This window comes from Eremothecium sinecaudum, chromosome VI, assembly GCF_001548555.1.
Source record: "Eremothecium sinecaudum strain ATCC 58844 chromosome VI, complete sequence".
Lineage (NCBI taxonomy): Eukaryota > Fungi > Ascomycota > Saccharomycetes > Saccharomycetales > Saccharomycetaceae > Eremothecium > Eremothecium sinecaudum.
The window spans coordinates 566,862-591,661 of record NC_030897.1 but is presented as its reverse complement, the minus strand read 5'-3'; the positions used below and the strand labels follow the sequence as shown (position 1 = coordinate 591,661).

The 24,800-nt window shown below is 39.9% G+C and overlaps 12 protein-coding genes and 1 non-coding gene across 13 annotated transcripts; 8 read left to right on the top strand and 5 right to left on the bottom strand.

Moving 5' to 3' along the window:
• Positions 1-729: 729 nt before the first annotated feature.
• On the top strand, positions 730-6,360 carry FKS1 (1,3-beta-D-glucan synthase; the record flags this gene model as incomplete). The annotated part of the gene is made up of 1 exon (XM_018133039.1): positions 730-6,360. The coding sequence occupies one exon, from the start codon at positions 730-732 to the stop codon at positions 6,358-6,360; it is 5,631 nt and encodes a 1,876-aa protein (XP_017988835.1).
• Positions 6,361-6,816: 456 nt separating this feature from the next.
• Positions 6,817-8,433, top strand: GAS2 (1,3-beta-glucanosyltransferase; the record flags this gene model as incomplete). Its single annotated transcript, XM_018133040.1, has 1 exon — positions 6,817-8,433. The coding sequence occupies one exon, from the start codon at positions 6,817-6,819 to the stop codon at positions 8,431-8,433; it is 1,617 nt and encodes a 538-aa protein (XP_017988834.1).
• Positions 8,434-8,571: 138 nt separating this feature from the next.
• On the bottom strand, positions 8,572-9,333 carry TIM21 (Tim21p; the record flags this gene model as incomplete). The annotated part of the gene is made up of 1 exon (XM_018133041.1): positions 8,572-9,333. The coding sequence occupies one exon, from the start codon at positions 9,331-9,333 to the stop codon at positions 8,572-8,574; it is 762 nt and encodes a 253-aa protein (XP_017988833.1).
• A 331-nt stretch (positions 9,334-9,664) lies between these two features.
• On the top strand, positions 9,665-9,736 carry AW171_hschr63814. The gene has a single exon. It is a non-coding gene; the product is annotated as a tRNA-Arg (tRNA).
• Positions 9,737-10,079: 343 nt separating this feature from the next.
• Positions 10,080-10,660, top strand: RPL26A (60S ribosomal protein uL24; the record flags this gene model as incomplete). Its single annotated transcript, XM_018133042.1, has 2 exons — positions 10,080-10,098; positions 10,296-10,660. The coding sequence occupies 2 exons, from the start codon at positions 10,080-10,082 to the stop codon at positions 10,658-10,660; spliced, it is 384 nt and encodes a 127-aa protein (XP_017988832.1).
• Positions 10,661-10,962: 302 nt separating this feature from the next.
• Positions 10,963-12,666, top strand: AW171_hschr63812 (bifunctional fructose-2,6-bisphosphate 2-phosphatase/6-phosphofructo-2-kinase; the record flags this gene model as incomplete). The annotated part of the gene is made up of 1 exon (XM_018133043.1): positions 10,963-12,666. The coding sequence occupies one exon, from the start codon at positions 10,963-10,965 to the stop codon at positions 12,664-12,666; it is 1,704 nt and encodes a 567-aa protein (XP_017988831.1).
• A 269-nt stretch (positions 12,667-12,935) lies between these two features.
• Positions 12,936-13,646, bottom strand: CAX4 (dolichyldiphosphatase; the record flags this gene model as incomplete). Its single annotated transcript, XM_018133044.1, has 1 exon — positions 12,936-13,646. One exon carries the CDS (start codon positions 13,644-13,646, stop codon positions 12,936-12,938), a length of 711 nt encoding a protein of 236 aa, XP_017988830.1.
• A 789-nt stretch (positions 13,647-14,435) lies between these two features.
• KAP95 (karyopherin beta) lies at positions 14,436-17,021 on the bottom strand (the record flags this gene model as incomplete). Its single annotated transcript, XM_018133045.1, has 1 exon — positions 14,436-17,021. The coding sequence occupies one exon, from the start codon at positions 17,019-17,021 to the stop codon at positions 14,436-14,438; it is 2,586 nt and encodes an 861-aa protein (XP_017988829.1).
• A 239-nt stretch (positions 17,022-17,260) lies between these two features.
• On the bottom strand, positions 17,261-17,618 carry ACB1 (long-chain fatty acid transporter ACB1; the record flags this gene model as incomplete). Its single annotated transcript, XM_018133046.1, has 2 exons — positions 17,261-17,503; positions 17,592-17,618. 2 exons carry the CDS (start codon positions 17,616-17,618, stop codon positions 17,261-17,263), a joined length of 270 nt encoding a protein of 89 aa, XP_017988828.1.
• Positions 17,619-18,210: 592 nt separating this feature from the next.
• On the top strand, positions 18,211-18,810 carry ORM2 (sphingolipid homeostasis protein ORM2; the record flags this gene model as incomplete). The annotated part of the gene is made up of 1 exon (XM_018133047.1): positions 18,211-18,810. The coding sequence occupies one exon, from the start codon at positions 18,211-18,213 to the stop codon at positions 18,808-18,810; it is 600 nt and encodes a 199-aa protein (XP_017988827.1).
• Positions 18,811-18,909: 99 nt separating this feature from the next.
• Positions 18,910-19,785, bottom strand: NIT3 (putative hydrolase; the record flags this gene model as incomplete). The annotated part of the gene is made up of 1 exon (XM_018133048.1): positions 18,910-19,785. One exon carries the CDS (start codon positions 19,783-19,785, stop codon positions 18,910-18,912), a length of 876 nt encoding a protein of 291 aa, XP_017988826.1.
• A 591-nt stretch (positions 19,786-20,376) lies between these two features.
• Positions 20,377-21,471, top strand: KSS1 (mitogen-activated serine/threonine-protein kinase KSS1; the record flags this gene model as incomplete). The annotated part of the gene is made up of 1 exon (XM_018133049.1): positions 20,377-21,471. One exon carries the CDS (start codon positions 20,377-20,379, stop codon positions 21,469-21,471), a length of 1,095 nt encoding a protein of 364 aa, XP_017988825.1.
• A 494-nt stretch (positions 21,472-21,965) lies between these two features.
• Positions 21,966-24,416, top strand: LUG1 (Lug1p; the record flags this gene model as incomplete). The annotated part of the gene is made up of 1 exon (XM_018133050.1): positions 21,966-24,416. The coding sequence occupies one exon, from the start codon at positions 21,966-21,968 to the stop codon at positions 24,414-24,416; it is 2,451 nt and encodes an 816-aa protein (XP_017988824.1).
• Positions 24,417-24,800: the final 384 nt, after the last annotated feature.

Sequence of the window (24,800 nt, the reverse complement as noted above, 5' to 3'; positions counted from 1 at the left end):
CCATCAATGTGTGCATTTAATATCTGGAGGTGGCGCTAAGAACTTGATCTAGTCATCTTTTACGAGAGAAAAGGAACGTATGTCACTTTTGCTAGCTGGGATCAATAACGTGGTAGACAGATTAGTGATTGTGCGACTACCGGCGGGATATCGATATGACGACATCTTCGTCGTTAGTAGAAATAACTGGATAATTGAAGATAACTATAGAGAGGCGAAGAACAAGTACTGATACGTGTTGTATTCGATGATCGATCGTAATTTTTTCAGGAGTACGACTGCGTTTTTTGCTGACGATCCCTATGTGTGTATACCGAGGCAAAATTTGGATCAAAATTTTTGAGATACTTTGCTTTCTTGTATTCACTGTGCGTCTTAGACTTTAAAAAATAGCTATTAACCTACCTGCCTGTGTAACTCATCACTGGGAATTTTATTTGTGACAAACCGAAACTAACTATAGGAAAAAAAGCTGAACTGCAGGGTGTCGTAACAATTATAGCAAAAAGAGGGCTTGTACGTGCGTAAAACAAGAAGAATAAAAATTTAGTATTTTTAAGTTTACGCAGATCCCTTCTATTGGTTTATATTCCTGGCTAATTTTACTATTGCAATAATACTATACGCTAAGTTTTTAAGCTGTTAGTGGGCGTTTCAACTTAGAGCGACAAAAAGCCAGTACTCTTCGCACGAACAAGGTAATATATATACGCGAAAGGAACTGCGACTATGTCGTATAACGATCCTTCCCAGCATGGCTATTATGACCCGCATGCAAATGAGCAAGCCCAACACCAGCAGCAGTATGACCAATACCCAGCGGACGCTTATGGGGCTCAGGGCGACTACGTTCCTGGCGCTGGATACTACGATCAAGCTGGTATGCCTGTAAATGAGGGCTACTATGAACAACAGATGTATGACCCTGAACAAGGTGGGTATTATGAACAGCCCCGCCAACTAGGACAAGACCCAGAGAACTTCTCTGATTTCAGCTACGGTCCACCCGGTGGCTACGAAGGTTATCCTGCCGTCAGTGGCATGGACCAATACACTCCTTTACATGCAAGCTATATGGGCGATCCTCCTTCATCCGGAACCTCTACTCCACTATACGGCAGTGAGGCATACGACCCAGCTGCCGTTGCTATGGCTCTGCCTAGTGACCCTTACCCAGCCTGGACAGCCGATTCGCAATCTCCTCTAACTGTCGAGCAAATTGAAGATGTTTTCATCGACTTAACGAATTGTTTCGGTTTTCAGAGAGATTCTATGAGGAATATGTTTGATCATTTCATGGTTTTACTAGATTCTCGTGCATCTCGTATGTCACCTCAACAGGCTTTATTATCCCTACATGCTGACTATATAGGTAGTGATACTGCAAATTACAAGAAATGGTATTTTGCTGCTCAGTTGGATATGGATGATGAGGTTGGTTTCCGTAATATGAAATTAGGAAAATTATCGAGGAAAGCTCGTAAGGCCAAAAAGAAGAGCAAGAAAGCAATGGAAGGTGCCATTGATACTGATGCCACGCTAAGTCAGTTAGAAGGCGACAACTCTTTGGAGGCCGCTGATTTCCGTTGGAAAGCAAAAATGAACAAGCTTTCTCCCTTGGAGCGTGTTCGTCAAATTGCCTTGTACTTATTGATGTGGGGTGAGGCTAATCAAGTAAGATTCACATCTGAATGTTTGTGCTTTTTGTACAAGTGCGCACTGGATTATTTGGATTCTCCTTTATGTCAACAGCGCAGAGAACCTGTACCAGAAGGTGATTACCTAAACCGTGTTGTTTCACCTTTGTACCGTTTCTTACGAAACCAAGTTTATGAAATTGTTGATGGTCGTTATGTTAAACGTGAGCGTGATCATAACAAGGTTATTGGCTACGACGATGTGAATCAGCTATTTTGGTACCCAGAAGGTATCGCTCGGATCGTATTTGAAGACGGAACCCGTTTGATTGACTTGCCATCCGAAGAACGTTATTTACGTTTGGGTGATGTTGTTTGGAATGATGTCTTCTTCAAAACTTATAAAGAAATCCGTACTTGGTTGCATCTGATCATTAATTTCAACCGTATTTGGATTGTACACGGTGCAGTTTACTGGATGTACACGGCTTTCAATTCTCCATCATTATATACCAAAGATTACCAGCAATTGAGAGACAATCAACCAATGCCGGCTTACCGTTGGAGTTCATGTGCTTTGGCCGGTACTTTTGCATGTGTCTTGCAATTGATTGCCACTATTCTGGAATGGTCGTTTGTCCCTAGAAACTGGGCAGGTGCTCAACATTTGTCTCGTCGGTTCATTTTCTTGTTGATAGTTACAGCGCTGAACCTTGTTCCTGTTGCCTTCGTTTTTACATACAGTGATTTGGACGTGGAATCTAAGATTGCTCATGCGGTTTCGATTGTAGCCTTCTTCATTGCATTGGCAACCGTTATTTTCTTTTCTATTATGCCTTTAGGAGGTCTATTCACGTCGTACATGAAGAATTCAACCAGAAGGTACGTGGCTTCCCAAACATTTACTGCGTCTTTTGCTCCGTTAAGAGGTTTTGATAGATGGATGTCGTATCTGCTTTGGGTTGCTGTTTTCACAGCAAAGTTTATTGAATCATACTTCTTCTTGATTTTATCTCTCAGAGACCCTATTAGAATTCTTTCGACCCTAAAGATTAGATGTTCCGGTGATACATACTTTAAGAGTATGCTCTGTAAGCAACAAAGTTACATTGTCTTGGGTTTGATGGTTGTTACTGATTTCATTTTGTTCTTTTTGGATACTTACATGTGGTACATTGTATGCAACACTGTTTTCTCTGTTGGACGTTCCTTCTACCTAGGTATTTCCATTTTGACCCCATGGAGAAATATTTTCACTCGTTTACCAAAGAGAATCTACTCTAAGATCTTGGCAACTGCTGATATGGAGATCAAGTATAAGCCAAAGGTTTTAATTTCTCAAGTTTGGAATGCCATTGTGATTTCGATGTACAGAGAGCACTTGTTGGCTATTGACCACGTTCAGAAGTTGTTATACCATCAAGTTCCATCTGAAATTGAAGGTAAGCGTACTCTAAGGGCTCCTACTTTCTTTGTTTCTCAAGATGATAATAACTTTGATACCGAGTTTTTCCCTCGCAACTCAGAAGCGGAACGTCGTATTTCGTTTTTTGCCCAATCTTTGGCAACTCCGATTCCAGAGCCTTTACCTGTTGACAACATGCCTACCTTTACTGTTTTGACCCCTCATTATTCTGAAAGAATCTTGCTTTCATTGAGAGAAATTATTCGTGAGGATGACCAATTTTCTCGTGTCACCCTATTGGAGTATTTAAAACAATTACACCCCATTGAGTGGGATTGTTTTGTTAAGGACACCAAAATTTTGGCCGAAGAAACCGCTGCTTTTGAAGGTGAAGCCGATCCTGAAAAAGATGACGATCTGAAAGCTCAAATTGATGACTTACCATTTTACTGTATTGGTTTCAAATCTGCTGCACCCGAATATACCTTGCGTACTCGTATTTGGGCTTCTTTAAGATCCCAAACGTTATACCGTACTGTTTCTGGTATGATGAATTATGCTCGTGCAATTAAGTTATTGTATCGTGTTGAGAATCCAGAAATTGTTCAGATGTTTGGTGGAAATGCTGAAGGTTTGGAAAGAGAGCTAGAAAGAATGTCAAGAAGGAAGTTTAAGTTTTTGGTTTCTATGCAAAGATTGGCTAAATTCGAACCTCATGAAATGGAAAATACTGAATTTTTGTTGCGTGCATACCCCGATTTGCAAATTGCGTACTTGGATGAAGAACCTCCTCTACATGAAGGCGAAGAACCAAGAATTTATTCTGCTTTGATCGACGGTCACTGTGAATTGATGGAGAACGGCCGTAGAAGACCTAAGTTCCGTGTTCAATTGTCTGGTAATCCAATCTTGGGTGACGGTAAGTCTGACAACCAGAACCATGCTTTGATCTTTTACAGAGGTGAATACATTCAATTAGTTGACGCAAATCAAGACAATTATTTGGAAGAGTGTTTAAAGATTCGGTCCGTTTTAGCTGAATTTGAAGAATTGAACGTTGAGCAAGTAAATCCATATGCTCCCGGTCTGAAATATGAGGACCAGGAAAACAACCATCCAGTTGCTATTGTTGGTGCTCGTGAATATATCTTCTCAGAGAATTCTGGTGTGTTGGGTGACACTGCTGCAGGTAAAGAACAAACATTTGGTACCTTATTCTCACGTACCCTAGCTCAAATTGGTGGTAAATTACATTATGGTCATCCGGATTTCATCAATGCTATCTATATGACAACCAGATGCGGTTTATCTAAGGCTCAAAAGGGTTTGCATTTGAATGAGGATATTTACGCTGGTATGAACGCCATCCTTCGTGGTGGTAGAATTAAGCACTCTGAATATTACCAGTGTGGTAAAGGTAGAGATCTAGGTTTCGGAACTATTTTGAACTTTACTACTAAGATTGGTGCTGGTATGGGTGAACAATTATTATCTCGTGAATACTATTACCTAGGTACTCAATTACCGATTGATAGGTTCCTCTCTTTCTATTATGCGCACCCTGGTTTCCACTTAAACAACTTATTTATCCAGTTATCTTTGCAAATGTTTATCTTGACCTTGGTTAACATGAACGCTTTAGCCCACGAGTCAATTATCTGTCAATACCAAAAACACGTTCCAATTTCTGACCCATTAATTCCTACCGGTTGTTCAAACTTGGTTCCTGTTATTGACTGGGTTAGGCGTTATACTCTATCCATTTTCATCGTGTTCTTTATTTCCTTTATCCCTATCGTTGTTCAGGAATTAATCGAACGTGGTGTTTGGAAAGCAGTTCAGAGATTTGTTCGTCATTTGTCGTCTCTGTCACCAATGTTTGAAGTGTTTGCTGGTCAGATTTATGCCGCTTCTTTGGTTAGCGATATGACCATCGGCGGAGCTCGTTATATCTCAACTGGTCGTGGTTTCGCTACCTCTCGTATTCCGTTCTCTATTTTGTACTCAAGGTTCGCTGGTTCGGCTATTTATATGGGGGCTAGGTCAATGTTAATGTTGTTTTTTGCCACTGTATCATTCTGGCAACCTGCCTTGTTGTGGTTCTGGGCGTCCATGGCTGCAATGATGTTCTCTCCATTTATTTTTAACCCTCACCAATTTTCTTGGCAAGATTTCTTCTTAGATTACAGAGATTTTATTAGATGGTTATCTAGAGGTAATGCCAAATTCCACAAGAACTCTTGGATTGGTTACGTTCGGATGTCCAGATCTCGTATTACAGGTTACAAGAGAAAATTGATTGGTGATGCATCAGAAAAAGCAAGTGGCGACTCTGTTAGAGCTCATAGGACAAACGTTTTGATGGCAGATTTGCTTCCAACTACTGTTTATGCTGCTGGTTGTTTCTGTGCTTATATGTTTATAAACGCCCAAACAGGTGTTACTGATGCACAACCCGATGAAGTCAATGCTGTTCTACGTCTTCTGATTTGTACTGCTGCTCCAATTGTTATAAACATGGGTGCTTTAGCTGTAGTAATGGCTCTATCATGCTGTGCTGGTCCACTTCTAAGTGTTTGCTGTAAGAATACCGGATCTGTTATGGCTGCAGTTGCTCACGGTATTTCTGTTGTTGTGCATCTAGTATTCTTTATAGTTATGTGGGTATTGGAAGGTATGAATTTTGCGAAGATGTTAATTGGTTTGGTCACTATGATTCAGTTAGAAAGGGTTATTTTACAAGTTCTAACATTATCCTTCTTAACTCGTGAGTTTAAGAACGACCATGCAAATTCTGCATTCTGGTCCGGTAAGTGGTACAAAACAGGCCTTGGTTACATGGCATGGACTCAACCGGCCAGAGAATTTGTTGTAAAGACTATAGAAATGTCTGAATTTGCAGCTGACTTCACTTTGGGTCATATTTTACTACTACTGCAATTCCCAATCTTGTGTATTCCATCCATTGACAAATTCCATTCTATGATGTTGTTCTGGTTGAAGCCATCCCGCCAAATACGTCCACCTATATATTCATTGAAACAAGCTAGGTTGCGTAAGCGGATGGTAAGAAAATACAGTTGTTTGTACTTATTGGTTTTAGTGTTCTTTGTTGCTATAATCGCAGGTCCAGCTGTTGGGAAGAAACAAATATTGGATAACTTGGCACCCAAATTTAACGAAGACAACATGTTGAAGGGTGTTATGCAACCAATTAACAGGAATAACAATGACACGGGTGACCATCTACCAACCACCTTAGAAAACCAGTTTTTTACTGCAACACCCCCTCCTGTTTCGATTAGGACCAAAAGTTGAAATGTATTTTACCCATTAAAAGCTTTAAAGAATAACGGATACGAACTTTTAACAGGAAGTTTTAATTTATTTTTTATAGCTCTTTTGTTGACTTAAAGCTCTATTTACTGAATTGGGATATTGGTGTAACCAGCCATCTCCCAAATTTCTACCAGCGTCCTTTAAGTTATATTATGTATACAGAAGAATAAATTTTTAAAAGTGTTTGTTACTCTAACTGTTCGTAGCCTATAGTTCCTCCGCATTATCTTTAACGGAATACTTATTAATCCACTATTTTCTTTCAAATTCAGTTTTCTATATGGTTTTTCGAACACGTTTGCTTGGGCGCTTAAAATGGCCGGCGTCACTGTCGCTGTAAGTGACTTTTTAAGCATTTTACACTGAAGGCTATAAAACCACAAAGCTATTATCCAAACTAAGCACTCAACTTAAAACCAACGGATTATACAAGTAATGAAAGTACACAATATTCTCAGGCAAGCATTTGTTATTTCTGCGGGCGTTTCAGCTGCATTGAATAAGACCACCCCCGTAAGTACCAGTTCTGGCCTTCCTGTTATCGAAGTTTTTGGTAATAAATTCTTTGAGTCAGAAACGGGGGAACAATTCTTCATTAAAGGTATAGCGTATCAACCTAGTAACGCACCCCAAGAACATGATACCGGGGCGCCTTCTGACACAAAATACATCGATCCTTTGGCTGAAGTAGAAATATGTAAAAGAGATTTGCCATACTTGAAAAAATTGGGAGTTAATACAATCCGTGTCTATTCGATAGATCCAACAAAGTCTCATGATATCTGTATGGAAGAATTCGCAAAGAATGGAATTTATGTTTTAATTGACCTATCAGAACCAGATGTTTCAATAATACGGGAGACTCCTAGCTGGGATGTTAAGGTATTTCAACGTTATAAAGATGTTGTTGATTCAATGCAAAAGTTTGACAATGTCTTGGGGTTCTTTGCAGGGAATGAAGTTACCAACGACAGAACAAATACACATGCATCTCCGTTTGTTAAGGCTGCAATCAGAGATGTGAAAAATTACATCAAACAGATGGGATACAGAGATCTTCCTGTTGGATACTCTACTAATGATGACCAAGAGACCAGGGACAACTTGGCGAATTACTTTGTTTGCGGAAATGTTACTGCTGACTTTTATGGTATAAATATGTACGAGTGGTGTGGTCATTCATCATACGGTACTAGCGGCTACAGAGAAAGAACTAATGAGTTTAGGAACTTTCCAGTCCCTGTATTTTTCTCAGAGTTTGGATGTAATGCTGTAAGACCTAGACCTTTCACTGAAGTTCAGGCATTATATGGCCCATTGATGACCCCTGTTTGGTCTGGTGGATTGGCATATATGTATTTTGAGGAGGATAATGAATATGGAGTTGTAAAAGTTACAAGAGACAACCAGGTTTTGGAATTACCTGACTTCAAAAACCTTCAGAAAGAATACGAGAAAGCATCTCCAAAGGGAGTAAAAAGGAAAGACTACGAACGGACCTTTAAAGAAACCGTAAGGGACTGTCCAAAAAGAAGTGAAATATGGCATGCTGCGGACGAATTACCCCCTACTCCAGACACTAGAAAGTGTGGCTGTTTAGAGCAATCCTTACCTTGTCTTTCATTATACCTCCAAGACCCAATGTCATATAAAAACTACTTTGAGTACGTCTGTGGTTTTGTTAACTGTATGGATATTAACGGCGATGGAAGAACCGGTGTATATGGGGAATATTCCGATTGTGACACTAGGCATAAGTTAAGTTTACAACTCAGCAAACTATACATAAGACGTAAGATCACTAAAAATGAGTGTCCAATTGCAAGTAACGATTTCTTTTTTAATGCCAAAAGTATTGCAGTTACTCAACAGTGTCAGGTGGTGATGGAAGATGTTAAACGCCAAGCAATGAAGAAATTAGTAGAAGTTCCGATGAAGCAGCAAGCAGGAAAAGAAAATGATGCAGGTAGTAGTACCCTACAGCGACTACAAACAGCACTTACAGCGCTATTACCCATCCTTGCTCTATTCTTCCACCTAGAGTTTACGTAGGATGATAGCTAATAAAATTTAGAATATATATTATATGGGAATCCGGCAGCTAGCAAGCAACTATACAGAGTAATAAATTACAGCGCTTGTGGCTTTCAGCCTCAACTTCCCCGCTTCATTACAGTTCATTGTCTCAATTCAGTCCTTTCTTGGCCCCCAATTAATACCTAAGAAACCTTTAGGCTTGGGAACAGGCAGCTGAGGTTTGATAAGATAGTACCTCTTGTGACCTGGTACATCCAAGTACATTTGCAGAAAATCCATTTTATATGAATTATCAGATCGAACAGCCTCTAAACTTACAACCCCAACCACTTTCGCGGATTCAACTCGAAATTTCATGAAATGGTGCTCCTTACCATTTTTATCTACTCTTTTTGTTGAAGTAATCGGCCTATTTCTTGTCCATTTATCACCATGCAAACTGTCTCCATACGCTTTCAATCGTTCCTTCTTCTGATCACGATCATAACATTGCAATAGATTACGAGCGTTAGCATCGCCTTCAACATAGCTTACTGCTCTATTAAATAGCTGCGTGTCACCGGTGGGAGAGAATAGCTCAGATAAAATAAGATATAGCACTACCCCAGCTATACCAGTCGCTCCCACTATTAATATACCTGAAGCACTAAATGAAATTATGGATTTAACCCTCTTCAAAATATTCCTGTTCTGTTTACTTGAAGTGCTTTCATTATGGTTTGCATTGAATGTTGAATACCGAGCTGATGATATCGTTGCTCTAACAGTCATTGCAAAGGGTCTAACTAGGCCTACACCTGCCCATTTAGGTATAGCATGCCTATACGTGACTGTCCTCTGACTCACTCCACCTAAACGGAAAAGCATCATAGCAGGGCGACCTTTAAATTCTTGTACACTTAGTTTGCAATTCATCAGGATCTACTTTCCTTCATTATTAATAACAGACAAGATCGTTTGAAAAAGCGGCTGCCCAATCTTAACACGTGATACAAAATTGTTAATAGTCGAGGTACTGATATTTAAATTCATATATACATTAGAGATGAGACCTGAAGAATTGCAGAAACTTCATTTGAATTGAAGTTCACGGATTGGTAAATTACTGTGATAATCTATGCCCTAATTGGTTTATTAAAACAATTCATGCCACTGTAGATGTCATCATCCCTTACAATCAACAAAGTACTATTAAAAAAGGTTAGTATTAGCTGTCTTGCACAACAAGAGCTCTGAGCGATAAGACGCCCCTTTAGTGCAATGGTTAGCATACATTTTTCCGGTGGATGTGATCCGGGTTCGACTCCCGGGAGGGGCTATCTTTTTTGATTTTTTTTTGGAATTCATGAAGTTTGGTTTTGACTGCTTTTACAAAACCCGTACATTCCAAATAATTTTTCTCTTTTTGGTAGATGGAAAGCTACTGGAGCCTAGTACGTCCCGGGAAAGTTCTGCGTAGGCAGACAGAGCAGGGAGACCCGCAAGGTACCTCGGCCTAGGTATCGGCCTAGGATGGTTGGTGCATACCACGCAATGCAGACTCTACCGATCGTCACGGGTTGCGCACCTCGTTAATATCGTGAACTACAGAGAAAAAATGAACCGAAGTGAAATCTGATTATTAACTATTGAAGGCTATTTGCAAAACCAGGTAATTAACAATGGCTAAGCAATCTCTAGGTATGTACTAGACTCACTATTAAACTTATTGAAATGAAGGGAATTTGGGATGATAACGATCTGCATTAGGCTGAGGACTTGATAAATTTACAGACTAATGGTTCACAGTACTGATTAACAGAGCTCAAGATATGTTACCACTCCTATAGTCCTTCAAATTAATCACAAAGAATGAATTACTAACAGTTTCTTTATAGACGTTTCCTCCGACAGAAGAAAGGCCAGAAAGGCTTACTTCTCCGCTCCATCATCCCAGCGTCGTGTTTTGATGTCTGCTCCTTTGTCCAAGGAGTTGAGAGAGAAGTACCAAATCAAGGCTTTGCCAATCAGAAAGGAGGATGAAATCCGTATCACTCGTGGTTCTAGCAAAAGCCAAGAAGGTAAGATCACCTCTGTGTACAGATTGAAGTACGCCGTCCGTGTTGACAAGTTGACCAAGGAAAAGGCTAACGGTTCTTCTGTCCAATTGGACATTCACCCATCTAAGGTTGTCATTACCAAGTTACACTTGGACAAGGACAGAAAGGCCTTGATTGTCAGAAAGGGTGGTAAGTTGGAATAAATGTATTCTGAGGATGGTATCAACAGCATATTATAAATAATTATATTTCGGCCACTTTTCCATATCTACTTTCAATATATAGTTAATTCCAAGTTAGAAATTACGTTCACCAGCTACACTTAGTAGCTTTGGTACTAAACTTTTCGTATTCTTTGACTAGCTTATCATTTTATGCCGTTTTGGAATTTCTCGGCAATGTGTTAAACGTTCCCCACAAAAAAAACATTATCGAAAAACGTAAATAAAGTAACTCCGTTATCCGAGTAAGGGTATTCATTTGGAAATTGTATCATTAGTAAAGTATGTTAGCAGAAGCATCACCTACAGTTGAAGAGGAAGATAGTACTCAAACAGACACATGCTACACTAGTACTTCTTCGGGGGCTTCTTTAACGGCCGGGAGATCAGGAAGCTCCACAGGAGGAGCTGGGAATTATCAAGCCAGAACAAGAAAAAGGTGGAGTGGAGCTAAAAACAACTTAAGCTCGAGGTTGAATTCACCAGCTGCAATAGATGGAGTACATGGAAGTGTTGAGGCGGACTATATCTCGCCCGGTCAATTATACTCCACTGAGTCGGGGAGAATGTTCCATGCTGGCCAGATACTAATCGTGTTGGTTGGATTGCCTGCAACTTCCAAGACGCTATTGTCGGTAGCGATAACGAGATATACACGTTGGCTAGGGGTACGAACCAGCTCATTCCATGTATCTGAGTATCGTCGGGACAAGACCGCAAACGATGTTGGGCCACTGCCGGAGGACTACTTTTTGGCTAAGCCTATGACCCAGGCAGGCTCTAAATTTCGTCAAGAGATTTTAGATGAGGTTTTAGAGGATATCCATCGATTCTTTCGACAAGATAAGGGACAGTTAGCCATTTATGACTGCTTAAATATAATTCGTAGCGATAGGGAAAGGTTGGCACGAGAATTTGCCGAATTCAACATCAAGGTTCTACTTATTGAATCCATAGTGACCAATGAGGAGCTATTGTCTCATAATATTGAGATGGCGGCAACTTCTGCTGATTATCACGGTTGGAATAAGCAAGATGCCATGAAGCATTACCTTCAACGTGTTAAACTGAACAAACCATTCTACGAACAGATGACGCCTAGCGAAGGACTAAGTTACCTACAATATTTCAACTTCGGCGAGAAAATAGTATTAAATGATAATGACCATGGTTTTTTGGTAAACAAAATCGTCTTTTTCTTGATGAATTTAAGGCACAAGAGGGGATGTATTTACTTTGCTCGTTGCGGGACTAGTGACAATGACAGATACGTCCACGACGAAGTACTTAATGAAGAGGGCATCAGATATTCAAAAGCCCTAACAGATCTTGTTCTCAAGCAAGTGAGTAAGAGAAGAGCGGAAAGGAATGAATCTTTGGCGTGTCAGATTCCCACATCACCACTATCTTTTCCTTCAGCAAATTCCGCCGATGACAGTCCAGTTCTATCCGCGAATGCTTCTCAGAAGAGCACGGATTCAATAAGTAAGTTATACCTAAGACAGCGGACCAGTGGGGAAGAGAACAGTGAAAACTCATTTACAGTATGGACAGCACCGCGAAAGCGTACATATGACACTGCAATGTTTTTCTTGGAAAAGGGAGTCACAGTAAGGCAAAGATCTCAATTACAGCAATTACACCCAGGGTGTGTTGCAGACTTAAGTGAAGGGGAAATCAAAGAAAAATTTCCTACCGAATATAAAGAATATCTCAAGGCGCCATATCATTACAGATTCCCACGTGCGGAATCATACCATGATCTTGCCGTAAGGATTGAACCACTTCTTTTAGAGATGGAAAGAATGTGTGGGGATTTATTAATAATTGGACATGAAACAGCACTTAGGGTACTTTATGGATATTTTGCAGCATGTTCATCTCAAGAAATTCCCAGCTTGAGCTTTACTAGAGATGACTTGATTGAGATATCTCTTCGCCCTTTTGAAAACATTATAACTAAGATACCGATAGTAGTAAATAAATAACTTCTCATTCGTACGAACTGTAGATAAGCGACTCGTTCCTTAGTTTTCACAGAATACATTTATTTTATTTATCTTTTTTATTCACCAACAGTACACACAATCAAGGCAATACATAAGCGTCCTCTAATATTCCAATGCAAACTCAATTAATATTTTAAATCTCTAGGTAAAACGTAGGAAGATTTACTGTTACTCCCATTGACGTAAATCAACCTGAGGTTGGGATTGCAAGCTTCTACTGAGTCCTACCCATGACGCCTAGGGACGATCTATTCTTCTTTGTCCACATTGTTGTATTTAGCGTTACGTCTCTTCCAGTAAGCCTCATATTCATCCCGCAAGGTGGTAGAGGAATAAAAGGTAGAATCTTTGATTAGAAGCCATCTGCAAATTGGCCACGATAGTATCCAGTCCGATATTCCGCTATTTCTCAAAAAGCCAACACAGATGAAATAGTTAGAACCGAGTAACATACCAAGAACAACACCTACAGAAACCTGGGAGACATTGTGGTAGCCTAGATATACACGCGAACTTGCAACGCTAAGAGTCGCCAATACCAATGCCACCGAAGCCATAACCTTGCGGCGATACTTAAGCCCTGCCCATTGTAACCAGATTCGCAGGCCAAGATAAATTGCAAAAAACCCCATAAATTGAGAATGCGCGCTCGGCATTCCAAATCCAGACCGAAGAGTGTCTCTTTGGAACGTCCCAAAGTTGTAAGGCCGTGGCTCTTTGATCACATTTTTCGCAATATTGTTCAGAACGTCATTGATTATATGGCCAACTGCAATAAACGCGGGTTCAACCTCACGAGTAGTCACAAACCATGAGAAGTAAAATATCAGAATAGCTATTGGAAGTAACGAGAAATAGCAAGAAAAGTAAGATATAGGGTCTGTAGGATCGTATAACACATACGTATCGTCAAAGGGGATTAAGTTCTCCATAGGAAGTATTTGATTGCCGACCATCATTGGGAAGGTAGGATAATATGAAATGCACTATTTTACCGCTTCGCAGCCTTGATGCTTCTTGGGTACAGTTAATACTCCAGAGGATTACGGTTTTGTTTCAACTCCCGAAGCCTTTTATGCATTTACCAACTTATGTGTTAGAAGACACTTATTTGGTGACATATGTAGAAAACTGAAAACAGTTAGCCTATTACAAAAGAGTATATCCAGCTAAGGCAAGTAGCGGTGACTTCGAAGAAATACAAAAATAATATGCAACTGCCTGCTCAGCAGTTGGTTCTGTACATTAGTTGAGAGATGTCAGAGATTTTAATACACCGGCAATCTCGACTTGTGGTTTGTTTGCAAGCTTTTAAATGTACCGAGGGTTATTCGGCCTTTTAATAATCGACAGGCAAGATAATCTCGATGCAAGGTACAAAGGGAATACAGCTTTTTGTAATTGTTGGTTCACTAAGGCAAAGTAGCATATCATAGGCAAGATTTCTCGGATTGAGGTAATTACAATTATCAAGGTTAAGAGACAAAAGAGGTCGTTTACCAAGATGGAAACGCTAAAGGGTGAAACTGTACTCGGATCAAAAGCGGGGTTTAATATGACCGAGGTAATGTTCTTCCGTAACGACGGAATAATCAAAGAACTTAGGCAAAGAAGAAAGAGAGAAGGAAAAAGGGCCTCAGTAAAATAAAAATAGAACGTTTAGTAATGTAAAAAAAGTGAAGTAAAAAAGGAAGGGGAGAAGGTTTGTAAATAAGTAGATTTATGGTCTGAGCGCGATAGTGGAAAAATTACAATGATAGTTGGTGCTTTTGTTGCTCTCTTGCCCATCTGGCTGTATCCTTGGTTGCTTGACTGAACATCTGGTTACTTCTAGTCTTTTTAATAAATTCAGCTACCCATGGCTGCGCGTATAGCTGTTTAATCCTACCATCGGGATACATTGCAGCTATATCTCCAATCATACCGACGGCAGATCTCGCAGAAGAATCTTCGCTACTCAAAGCCGGATTTTCTGCGAACGAATTTAAAAATTGGAAAATTGTGCCAAGGTACTGAAATAGAGCATCGGGATTTGAGTGCAAACCGGCGACAATGCCTACGTAGGCATCTAGCACTGACTCTTGAACTTTCACGTTATACTCCAACGCATCGAAAGAGGAGTTATCTGGCGTTGAGTATTGAGCTGCCACGCACAATGTCATAACTTGATTCAGGTAAGGGATGAAGTCGGCTCCAATATTGGATGCTATATCACCGAATACAAATAGGACCGCGGGCTTTAGCTCTTTCTTGGCGTCAGGGGCAGAAATCATGGAACCTAATACGTTCATGAATGCAGGCGCGAATTTTTTGAAGTCATCCTCTAGGGAATTTGCGATATCAGCAATTAAACCTACAGCCGTGACTGCTACCTGTGATTGGACTTGATTCAGAGCATGAACCAAGTATGGGGAGAATGTTTCTAAGTACCTTTCAAACGCCTTGCCCATAGATGTTGCTAGCGCGGAAATGACATAAAAAACGTCATCTTCAATGTAAGAGGAATCTTTTTTGCCCAACAACTTCAGGAACAGATCCATTAACATATCAGAAACTGCGGCCACGGACTGCGGATTCTTTCTAATCGACGCAGATAATACTGTTAAAATATTGGATTGCAATTCTTCCAAACTTTGTCTATCTTCTGAAGTTAATTGTGTCTCGTCAATATTTATTGCCTGACCCAATTTATCTAATACGAACCCTGATATAGTTGTAACCGACTCTCCAACTTGATCAGTAGAGAATTCAACTAGAGTAGTTAAGGCAGAAAACGCAGAAGCCCGTACCCCATGCTCGTTATCGGGTCTATTAGCTGTTTTCATCAATGCAGTTACCAAAACTGGGTAATAATTATATATTGGTGATCCTGTGTTATCCGCTAGCTGCTCTACCAAGTTTATAATAGTCCATGCGGAGTTTGTAGCCACCTTAGGATGATCGTTCAAGCCAATTAAACATGTATTAATGACATCAGATAGATGGTGTTGAGGATCTATTGCACCAACTACCAAGTCTGCTATTCTTCCAATACACCACGCAACGGTTTCCTTGACCTGCAAAACAGGGTCATTGATCAAGTTTAATATTGGAGGCAAGGCTTGGTGGACCAAGTTTATTAATTGAGCCTTATCCGGACCATCCAAGATAGAACCAAAGGACATCACAGCAGCTTCACGTTGTCTCCAATTTTCGCTTGTTATATTTTGTTCCACATAGTGCAATACTGGTTCGACAATATAATTTCCACAGTTTTGCGCGAACAACTGCAAACAAGCACCGGCGGACATAGCAACATTCCAATCATCGTCATCCGGGTCCGCATTCTGTTTTGTTAACAAATTCAATAAGTTTGGGATAACTTCCTGCAAAGAAGATAGCGCAAAATTATATGATTGTAAAGGAGATTCTGGAAATTGTGAAAGCTCGTATGCAATATCTATTTCTTCCTCACAAATAGTAGACCAAAACTCCACCGCCATGGATGCTACCTTTTCATTAGGAGACTGCATCGTGGAAATAGTTAGAGCATACAACGCCTGCTCCATGTAGGGTTTCATCAATAAGTAAAACTGCGCCATAATTTTACATAGACACCCAAATGCAGCTGCCTGGATATCCTCGTCGTCTGCTTGAGTGGCCTCACAAACCACTTGCATCAAGTAATTACGCTCACCTTCGCGCTCCATATTATTCTTAATGAAGGCCAAGGAGTCTGCAAGGGAGTTGAGCGCTGTCAACCGGACAACCTTTGATGGCTCCGAAATCTGCGCACCTTGAACAATTGCAATTAGTATATGGTTGGACTGCGCAATCAAAGCCTTATTAGAGGGGTCAGCACCCTCACATATATATCCCAGTACCAACAAGGAGGTTCTCTTCACATTTTCCGGCTGGTTCTGTGCCGTATTTTCAACGAGAATTTTCATTAACTCAAGCCACTCATCGCGAGGAAGCTCAATATCCGCAATTGCAGCAATCAACTGCGCGGCCGCGTTCGCTACACGGGCCTGCTTATCCATTAAAGCAGTCAAAGCAAATTGTTTGATATGCGCCCTTGAGTCTGCGTCCACTAACGCCAACCAACGCTGTGCAAACTGCTGTCCTTTGGCTGGGTCCTTCGACACTAACTCATTTTTCAACATTAAAGCTGCTAAGATCCGCGCCTCCAAGATCATACTTTCATCCGCAAGAATCTGCGATAGGATACCTGCATATTGCAGAAAATTATCATTTGACAGCTTCTTTAACTGTGTTTCCGACTGTAAACGAACCCCCGCATCCGTGCTTAGAATTGTATTGCTCAACAGCTGTGCCAATTCCTGTGCTGACATTATCCCTGACCTGCTACTGCTACGCTGCTTAGCTGTAACTTATCCTAACAGTAGTGGTAACTAAGAGTCCTAGTTCTTGTTTATTATCCTTATTGTATATATAAATTATATACTAATATTTTCTTGTAACCCTCTTTTCTCGGTCCTTTTTTACGTCGACCTCCTTACGGTGGCAAAATTTGTTTTACAAGTAATAGGACGATAACACAGCATAGCATACGTACAACAATTCAATAGCTCTAATTTTCAGCTGAGTACTTCGCAGAAAGCTCATCAGCAAGGCGAATGTATTCCTGTTCAGCATCCTCTTGCGACATACCCTTCAAACTTTCCCAGGCATCCCATTTATAACGATCTTTCATGTTGAAGATACCAGGCTTCTCCTTGGTATTGTCATGAACAGTAGCCTGTTTGTAAAGAGCGTAAAGCTTCAAAAGCTCGTCCCTGTTAGGAGTTTGTGGGAGAGCATTAACGGCGGCAGCCTTCGGAAATAGTTAGTAAGGGGCGAGGGGAGAGACGCAGTTATGGCTTACGATTGACCACACCAGTAGTAAACGGTAGACCACATACCTTTTCTTCGAACAGTTTTGAGACCATAGTGTGATTATCTAGCAAATGATTGAGGATGGGGTATAGTAAATGGTGGCACCTGTGGAGACCTTGTAATTTTTTGTTTGTCAATAGGAGAACATGCCGGGCTATCTGGTAGAAAGGAGTGCCGTGGGTAGTGATGACATGTTAAACGATAGCTTCAAAAGATCGAGTGCACGCTTGTTCTAAGCCGATAGCGCGCTATTTAATAGCTGTTGGGGTATATCCAGCTACGCCTACTCCTCGGAACTGCTTTGCCCGCCCTTATGTAATTACCTATTCACTGGTGCGGTTTGCTGCAGATAATGCCGCCGAGTATTTACAGGGGAGCTAGTAGAAGTAGAACACAATTAAATACACTATAAAGTAAACTTCAATATTTAGATACGGAGTCAGGTCGGCTTGGCGTTAAAATATCATAGCACAGCTTTTCTGGCAAGGTTTAGGCTCTGTGGTTTAATGTTGATTTATAGGTCGAACAAAAAAGGGAAAAAATAAAACGATTTGAACGCAAGATCGTCGGCAAATACTTGCTAGTATTGGAAGCAATAACACATACAGTGCTTAGCTAGATCGGCGGACGAGAAGTAAAATCGTGATGACTAATTTGAAACCATTTCCGTCGTATGACAATGATAGGCCAACGTTAGAACCTGTGAAAGATCATCGAAGAAGAAGGTCGTCAAGTATAATATCGCATGTTGAACCGGAGACATTTGAGGAAGAAAATGACCAGCAGTTATTGCCGAATATGAATGCTTCCTGGGTGGAGCAGCGTGGTGCATGGGGCATTCATATTGTCATAATAATACTATTGAAGTTGTTCTACAACTTAGTTCCGAGAATTACAAACGAATGGTCGTGGACCATGACGAACATGACATATGTGATTGGATCCTACATAATGTTCCATCTCATCAAAGGAACGCCTTTTGAATTTAACGGTGGGGCATATGATAACTTGACTATGTGGGAGCAGTTGGATAATGGGATGTTGTATACACCGACAAGGAAATTTTTAATAAGTGTACCAATTGCTTTGTTTTTGCTCAGCACGCATTACTCTAGATACGACCTCAAGTTGTTTTTATTGAATTTCGTTTTGACTACCATGGTTGCGGTAGTACCAAAATTACCACTAACCCATAGGGTTCGGATAACGATCCCAGGTATCATTGGGCCTGCACAGATTGGATGATAATACAGTTTTACTTGATTAAGTGGAGTGGGATTAGGTATAGTAGGATATGTATGAAGAAAAATACATACAGCACTTTTTCATAGGATATAACGCTATTTATGGTGTACGCAAACCTGCACTGACGTCTGGATAGACATCGAATCTTCTTTGCGTTGATACGGGTATTGATGATCTTGCTTTTTCAATGTCGGCCGGGTCAAGGTCCGCGAATATGATCTCTTCACCTTCGCCAGCCTCTGCAATGACTTCTCCATTTGGATTCACAACCAAACTATGACCGTAGGCATGGTACTTTGCTTCGAGATTTCTGGCAGGGGAGCATAATAGGGTGTAGATCTGGTTGTCCAAACTCCGAGACCTTGCAAGTAGATGCCAATGCATTGGCCCAGTAATAGTATTAAATGCACTAGGATAAATCATTGCAAATGCATTATCTCTTGCTGCAAGCATAGCTAGTTCTGGGAAGCGAATATCATAACATATTCCAACTCCAAATTTACCAACAGTAGATTTAACATGAGTAAGATCGCTACCACCACTTAGTGTATTGCTTTCCTTAAATTTGATTCCATTAGGAATAGATATATCAAAAAGGTGAACCTTACGGTGTTTGCCAATAATTTCTCCTGATTCATTGAAAATAACAGATGTATTATATATCTTCGACGTCTCGGGATCTAATTCAGGAATGGAACCTCCTACCAAAGTAATCTTCCATTTAGAAGCGATATCTGATAGGGCCCTAATGGAAGTGGCTTCTGGTGATATTACTTCTGAATAGTCCCGAAACTTACTCATTTCATAAGGAACAGAAAAGGATTCTGGTAGAACAACTATCTTTGTTTCAGGATGTTGAGTCATGGCCTTCTCCACAAAATGCGCAGCGCGGGCCAAATTGGCTGTCTTGTCAGGGGTAGAACCCGACAATTGGATTAATGCAACCTTTATCTTTGATGCTAACAACTTCGACATTGATTTTTATTCTTTCTTACATTATTGCAGGTGTAACTTGTACTAGTTAACATGCAATTTCTTCGAACAAAAGGAGAATATAATGACTGTTAAATTTACTTAGCAATTTAACACTATAAAGAAAAGCCATAGCAAACCTAGAGGTATTATAACCATTACATATAAATCACAAATTTACTCAATATGTTCTACTTCATCCTTTCCTAAAGGAAAACGTGATATATACATTTTAGTATGTAGTTAGCTCGCTGTCTTTATTTATCGGTAGACTTTCAACGAAACTAGTAACTCTAAATTATTTTAATGTATTTAGTGTAATTTCGGTTTCTCTATTTCTCTTTGTATAGCCGTTGGAGTCGTTACCTCCTTATGTTCAAGCCGCTCAATGACTAAGTTTCCGAACATTCTACTTGCATTTGACTTGCTTCATATATGCATTAGAAAAGCACGAGAACTATTATCTTTTCCCAACGGACTTTTAAAAGATTTGCGGTGTGCTACGATCAGTTTTCTAATAACCTAAGTGACAAAACTAGTAGCTTTTCATTACTATAATTGAGTGTTATAACATCAAGTTTAACTGATCCCTTAATGCCAAGAACAATTACATATGATATACCATCTCACTATCAATTGGTTGACTTGATTGGAGAAGGTGCTTATGGTACAGTGTGCTCTGTAATACATAAGACAACGGGAACTAAGGTTGCTATTAAGAAGATACAACCTTTTACCCGTCCTATGTTTGTTACACGAACTTTACGCGAATTAAAGTTGTTAAAATTCTTCCACGATCATGAAAATATCATATCAGTGCTTGATATTGTTCGTCCTGCATCATGCCAGGTATTCGATGCTGTATATTTGGTTCAGGAGTTGATGGAAACAGATTTGCAGAGAATCATTGGGCGACCAAAGGCATTATCAGATGACCATATCCAGTACTTCACTTATCAGATTTTAAGAGCTTTAAAATCACTGCATTCAGCTCAGGTTATACACAGGGATCTTAAGCCTTCTAACCTACTACTCAATTCTAGCTGTGACCTGAAGCTGTGCGATTTTGGACTTTCCCGTTGTCTGGCATCCAGCGATCGTTCTCGTGAGAACATGGTTGGATTTATGACTGAGTATGTCGCTACAAGATGGTACAGAGCTCCGGAAATTATGTTATCATTTCAAGAATACACTACTGCCATGGACATATGGTCCTGTGGGTGTATTTTAGCAGAAATGATCAGTGGAAAGCCTTTATTCCCAGGCCGAGACTATCATCATCAGCTATGGATTATACTAGAAATATTAGGGACACCTTCGCTCGAAGATTTTGAGCAGATAAAGAGTAAGCGTGCAAAAGCCTACATTTCAACACTCCCAATGAGGCCAAAGATACCATGGAATGTGGTATTAGGTACCAATGATATAAATCCTCAGGCTATGGATTTGCTGGACAAAATGCTAACGTTCAACCCTGATAAGCGAATAAGCGCAGCAGAAGCCTTGCAGCATCCGTACCTCAGTACATATCATGATCCTAACGATGAGCCAAGCTATGATGTGCTAAACTTACAGGATGACTTTTGGAAAGTTGATAATGACGCAAGAATGAAAACGGAAGAAGAGGAGCTATCAATGGAAACTCTTAAGAATATGTTGTATGAGGAGGTTATGAAACCTCTACAATAACCACCACGATGATAGTGTCCCTTGTTAATGCGTAGCGCACGCATGTTCTGCTCAAGCCTCGAGGCACTCTCAATTTCGATGAGCCTTATCTCCTATGGTTTCAAGGTCATAATAAGATGAGAATCAGACAATAAAAACACAATGCAGGATTAAACCATTTATAGAGACTTGAGATTATTAAGTATGCTTCGTTCTGTGTACAAGTTCTTTAACTGTTACTTTGACCAAACAGCTTCAGTTAAAGTAAACCTATCCCTATAAATAGGATTAAGTATGAATTTAGTATGTTCAGCAGTCAGTTTCAATCATATTGCGTTGTCAATGCAACGCCTGGAACTCAACTTTTGTTGTCACAGCCTTCACATCATGAAGGATCGAGAGCATTTTTAGAATCCCTGAAAATATGATTGAACCATTGTTCCAAACACAACAAATTGTAACACAGAACAGGTTTGAAACGTATACATAAGTGTCCGCTTATACCTGCTAAAAGCATGGAAGAAGGTCATACTCACTTTAGGCAGCTGCCTGCAGAAATTGTCTATGAAATCCTATCGCGCCAATTTAGGGACTTGATGTCCAATGATCACCCTCCTAGCTCTGAAAAGTACCATTCAAACTTAAAGATATTCTTAAAGAGCAATTCAACTGTTAATAAGATCTTCTATCGGGTCTCAAGGGTTTTGGTTTACAGGTATTTGAACTTCGCTACTGCGAGATGTTTTAATAGAGTATTAGAGGTTTTAAAAAAGGATACTACAGGATTAAGAAGACTTGTGCAAGTAGCAGACTTCCAGGAGCTATCTTCGATCGGATTAGGGAGAACAGGCGAGATGAATAAAATGATCAAGAATTTAACTAGGGATACATTATATGAGTTTTTATTACTCACGTCCAGTAATTTAAGGGAGTTTTTAGCAAGTGAGCATATTCAAGGTGATCTGGATGAGAGAGTCATCTTCTTTTTAGTAAGGCCAGGGTCTTTACTAAATGTTCTTGACTTTTGTGGGTGCTCTGGAGCCGAATTTACAGAGACTTTCATAAATGTAGTTTCGAAATTATACGATAAAGAATCTGGCGAGCCGAAACAACATAATTATCAATTGACGTCTATAGGTTTGCATGACTGCACAGATTTGCCTACAGAAACGTTAGGATTATTTTTAAGTACAGTGCCAGAACTCCAAAAACTGGATTTGTCACATACATCAATTGATGACTACACGTTAGTCAATGTCTTACCACACTGGAAGAACCTGTCACATCTTTCTCTAGGAAACTGCTCTCAATTGACCCCTAGAGGAATTCTGGAATTTTTTAGCTACCACCCAACTGTCACAGATAACAATAACTGTACGCTGCAATGGCTAAGCTTAAAAACACATAAGCATACGTCCTCATGGACTGAAACACAAACCATGTTTTTACTGAAGAAACTATGTCGTTATGGTCATAATCTAACTCTACAATATTTAAACATTGGTGGCATGCCCCTGCACTACTCTGAGGATAATAAAATTGTTAAAACCGCATACTACTATCAATGCCAAGATACTCTAACTTTTATCAAATGGAATTTCCCTAAACTCAAATCGTTAAGTATAAGAAAAGCTAATATTCCAATTCAGGGTTTAGTAAGGTTTTTATCCGTAGAGGATACGCTGGATCGTGGTGTCATTGAATATTCATCTTCGCCTTCCACAACTTCGTGTACAAGAGATAGCATTCTCCAACAGCCCATTCAGCAGCAACAACAACAACTAAGATTCTTAGATGTGGCTGGAAATAGCTACTTGAATAAGTGGACTGTAACAGATTCGGCATTATTTACATCATCGGATTCTCTTGTCGCTGTAGAGCTGCCATTTGAAAGCTGGCAAGAAATAGAGCGCCGCAAGGGATCTGAAATAACATTTATGAAGCCATTGGTCAATGGGATTACTAAATCTTCGATGGTACACGACTACTCAAGAGTCGAAGAAGTTAAATGGAAATGTTACATGGACGCCTCTTATGGAAGACGATACTGGATATATAAAGTTGACGATATTCTAAACCAAGATGACTTAGACCATAGGGGCTCTATGACAAGGTATGATGAACAAGGTCGCAAAATTGTTGAAATAATAAGTCAACCTGACTTTCTGAAGTATGCACAGAACAAAATTATGCTAGGTTGCGGAATCGTTCCTTTAACTGGTATTAGGCGAGAAAAGACATATAGGGAGATGAGGCATCCTCTCTCAAGATATATTAGTAAGGATGGCAAACTATCCATAACTGGTACATATACAGCTCCTATTAGAAGACCAAGACTTCCACCTGGTATTTGGAGAATCATACACAACGGTGAAGATGAAGACCTGAATAGCGAGCCCATTGAAGAAGATATGCCCGAAAACATAACCAGAAATAATAATGAGCAAGAATCAAGATCCAATAGCTTTGTTTACAGACAAGCTACTACAAGAGATGGTTTGTACTGGGACAGGTCCGTCACGGATCTACAACTACTAGCAGCAGCTTCAGGCACTGATAATACGCATGATATTATTAGCATTAACAGTAGTAATATACCGGCCGGCATTAACGAATTTGATCTTAACTACGAAGACTTAGATAATCCCGAATTGCAAAGAAGACGTTCCCAATTTAACCTATTCCGTCTATCATCCGCAACTATTCCAAATGAAGATACTATTGTTGCTGGTTCGGAGAGGGCTTCGCTTTTAGCGAAGGCTTTAATTAACTGGTGTCCATTACAGCAAACCCTTCCATACTATAACCAATTATCCCAACAAAGGTCCCTTAACGGAGAATATCCGGAATGGTTTTCTCCGCAAATCAGTAAAACCTACACAGTCTACCTTCAAACTATGGATGAGTACGAGGTATTTGGTTGCATAGAAAGGGGTATTTATAGATACTATAGCTTGAAAACGTAATCCAATTGGAACTTTTACCTTTCATCTCATCTGTATTACTCTTCTAACTGTCCGATATTAATTATATTGCCTAATACGGTAATACATAAACACATCAATATTTATTTTAAAGTGTTTCGGCAATAAAGGTTATGGAATATAGCATGGACTACTTCTAATGATGGAACGAATGCGTTGGCTGAGGTATTCATTGTTCAATACCTGCTAAATACCACACTTCTCCGCTTTTCCATTGGCATTAAGGGGATAACGCCAGTCGTTGCTATTATCTTAGATTTCGCTTGAAAAGGCCAAAAAAGAAAAAATAGCGTATCTTTGAACTAAATCTTCCCAACTACATCAATTAAGAAAAGAATACATTAGTTGTAGAGAAGGCAGAAATTA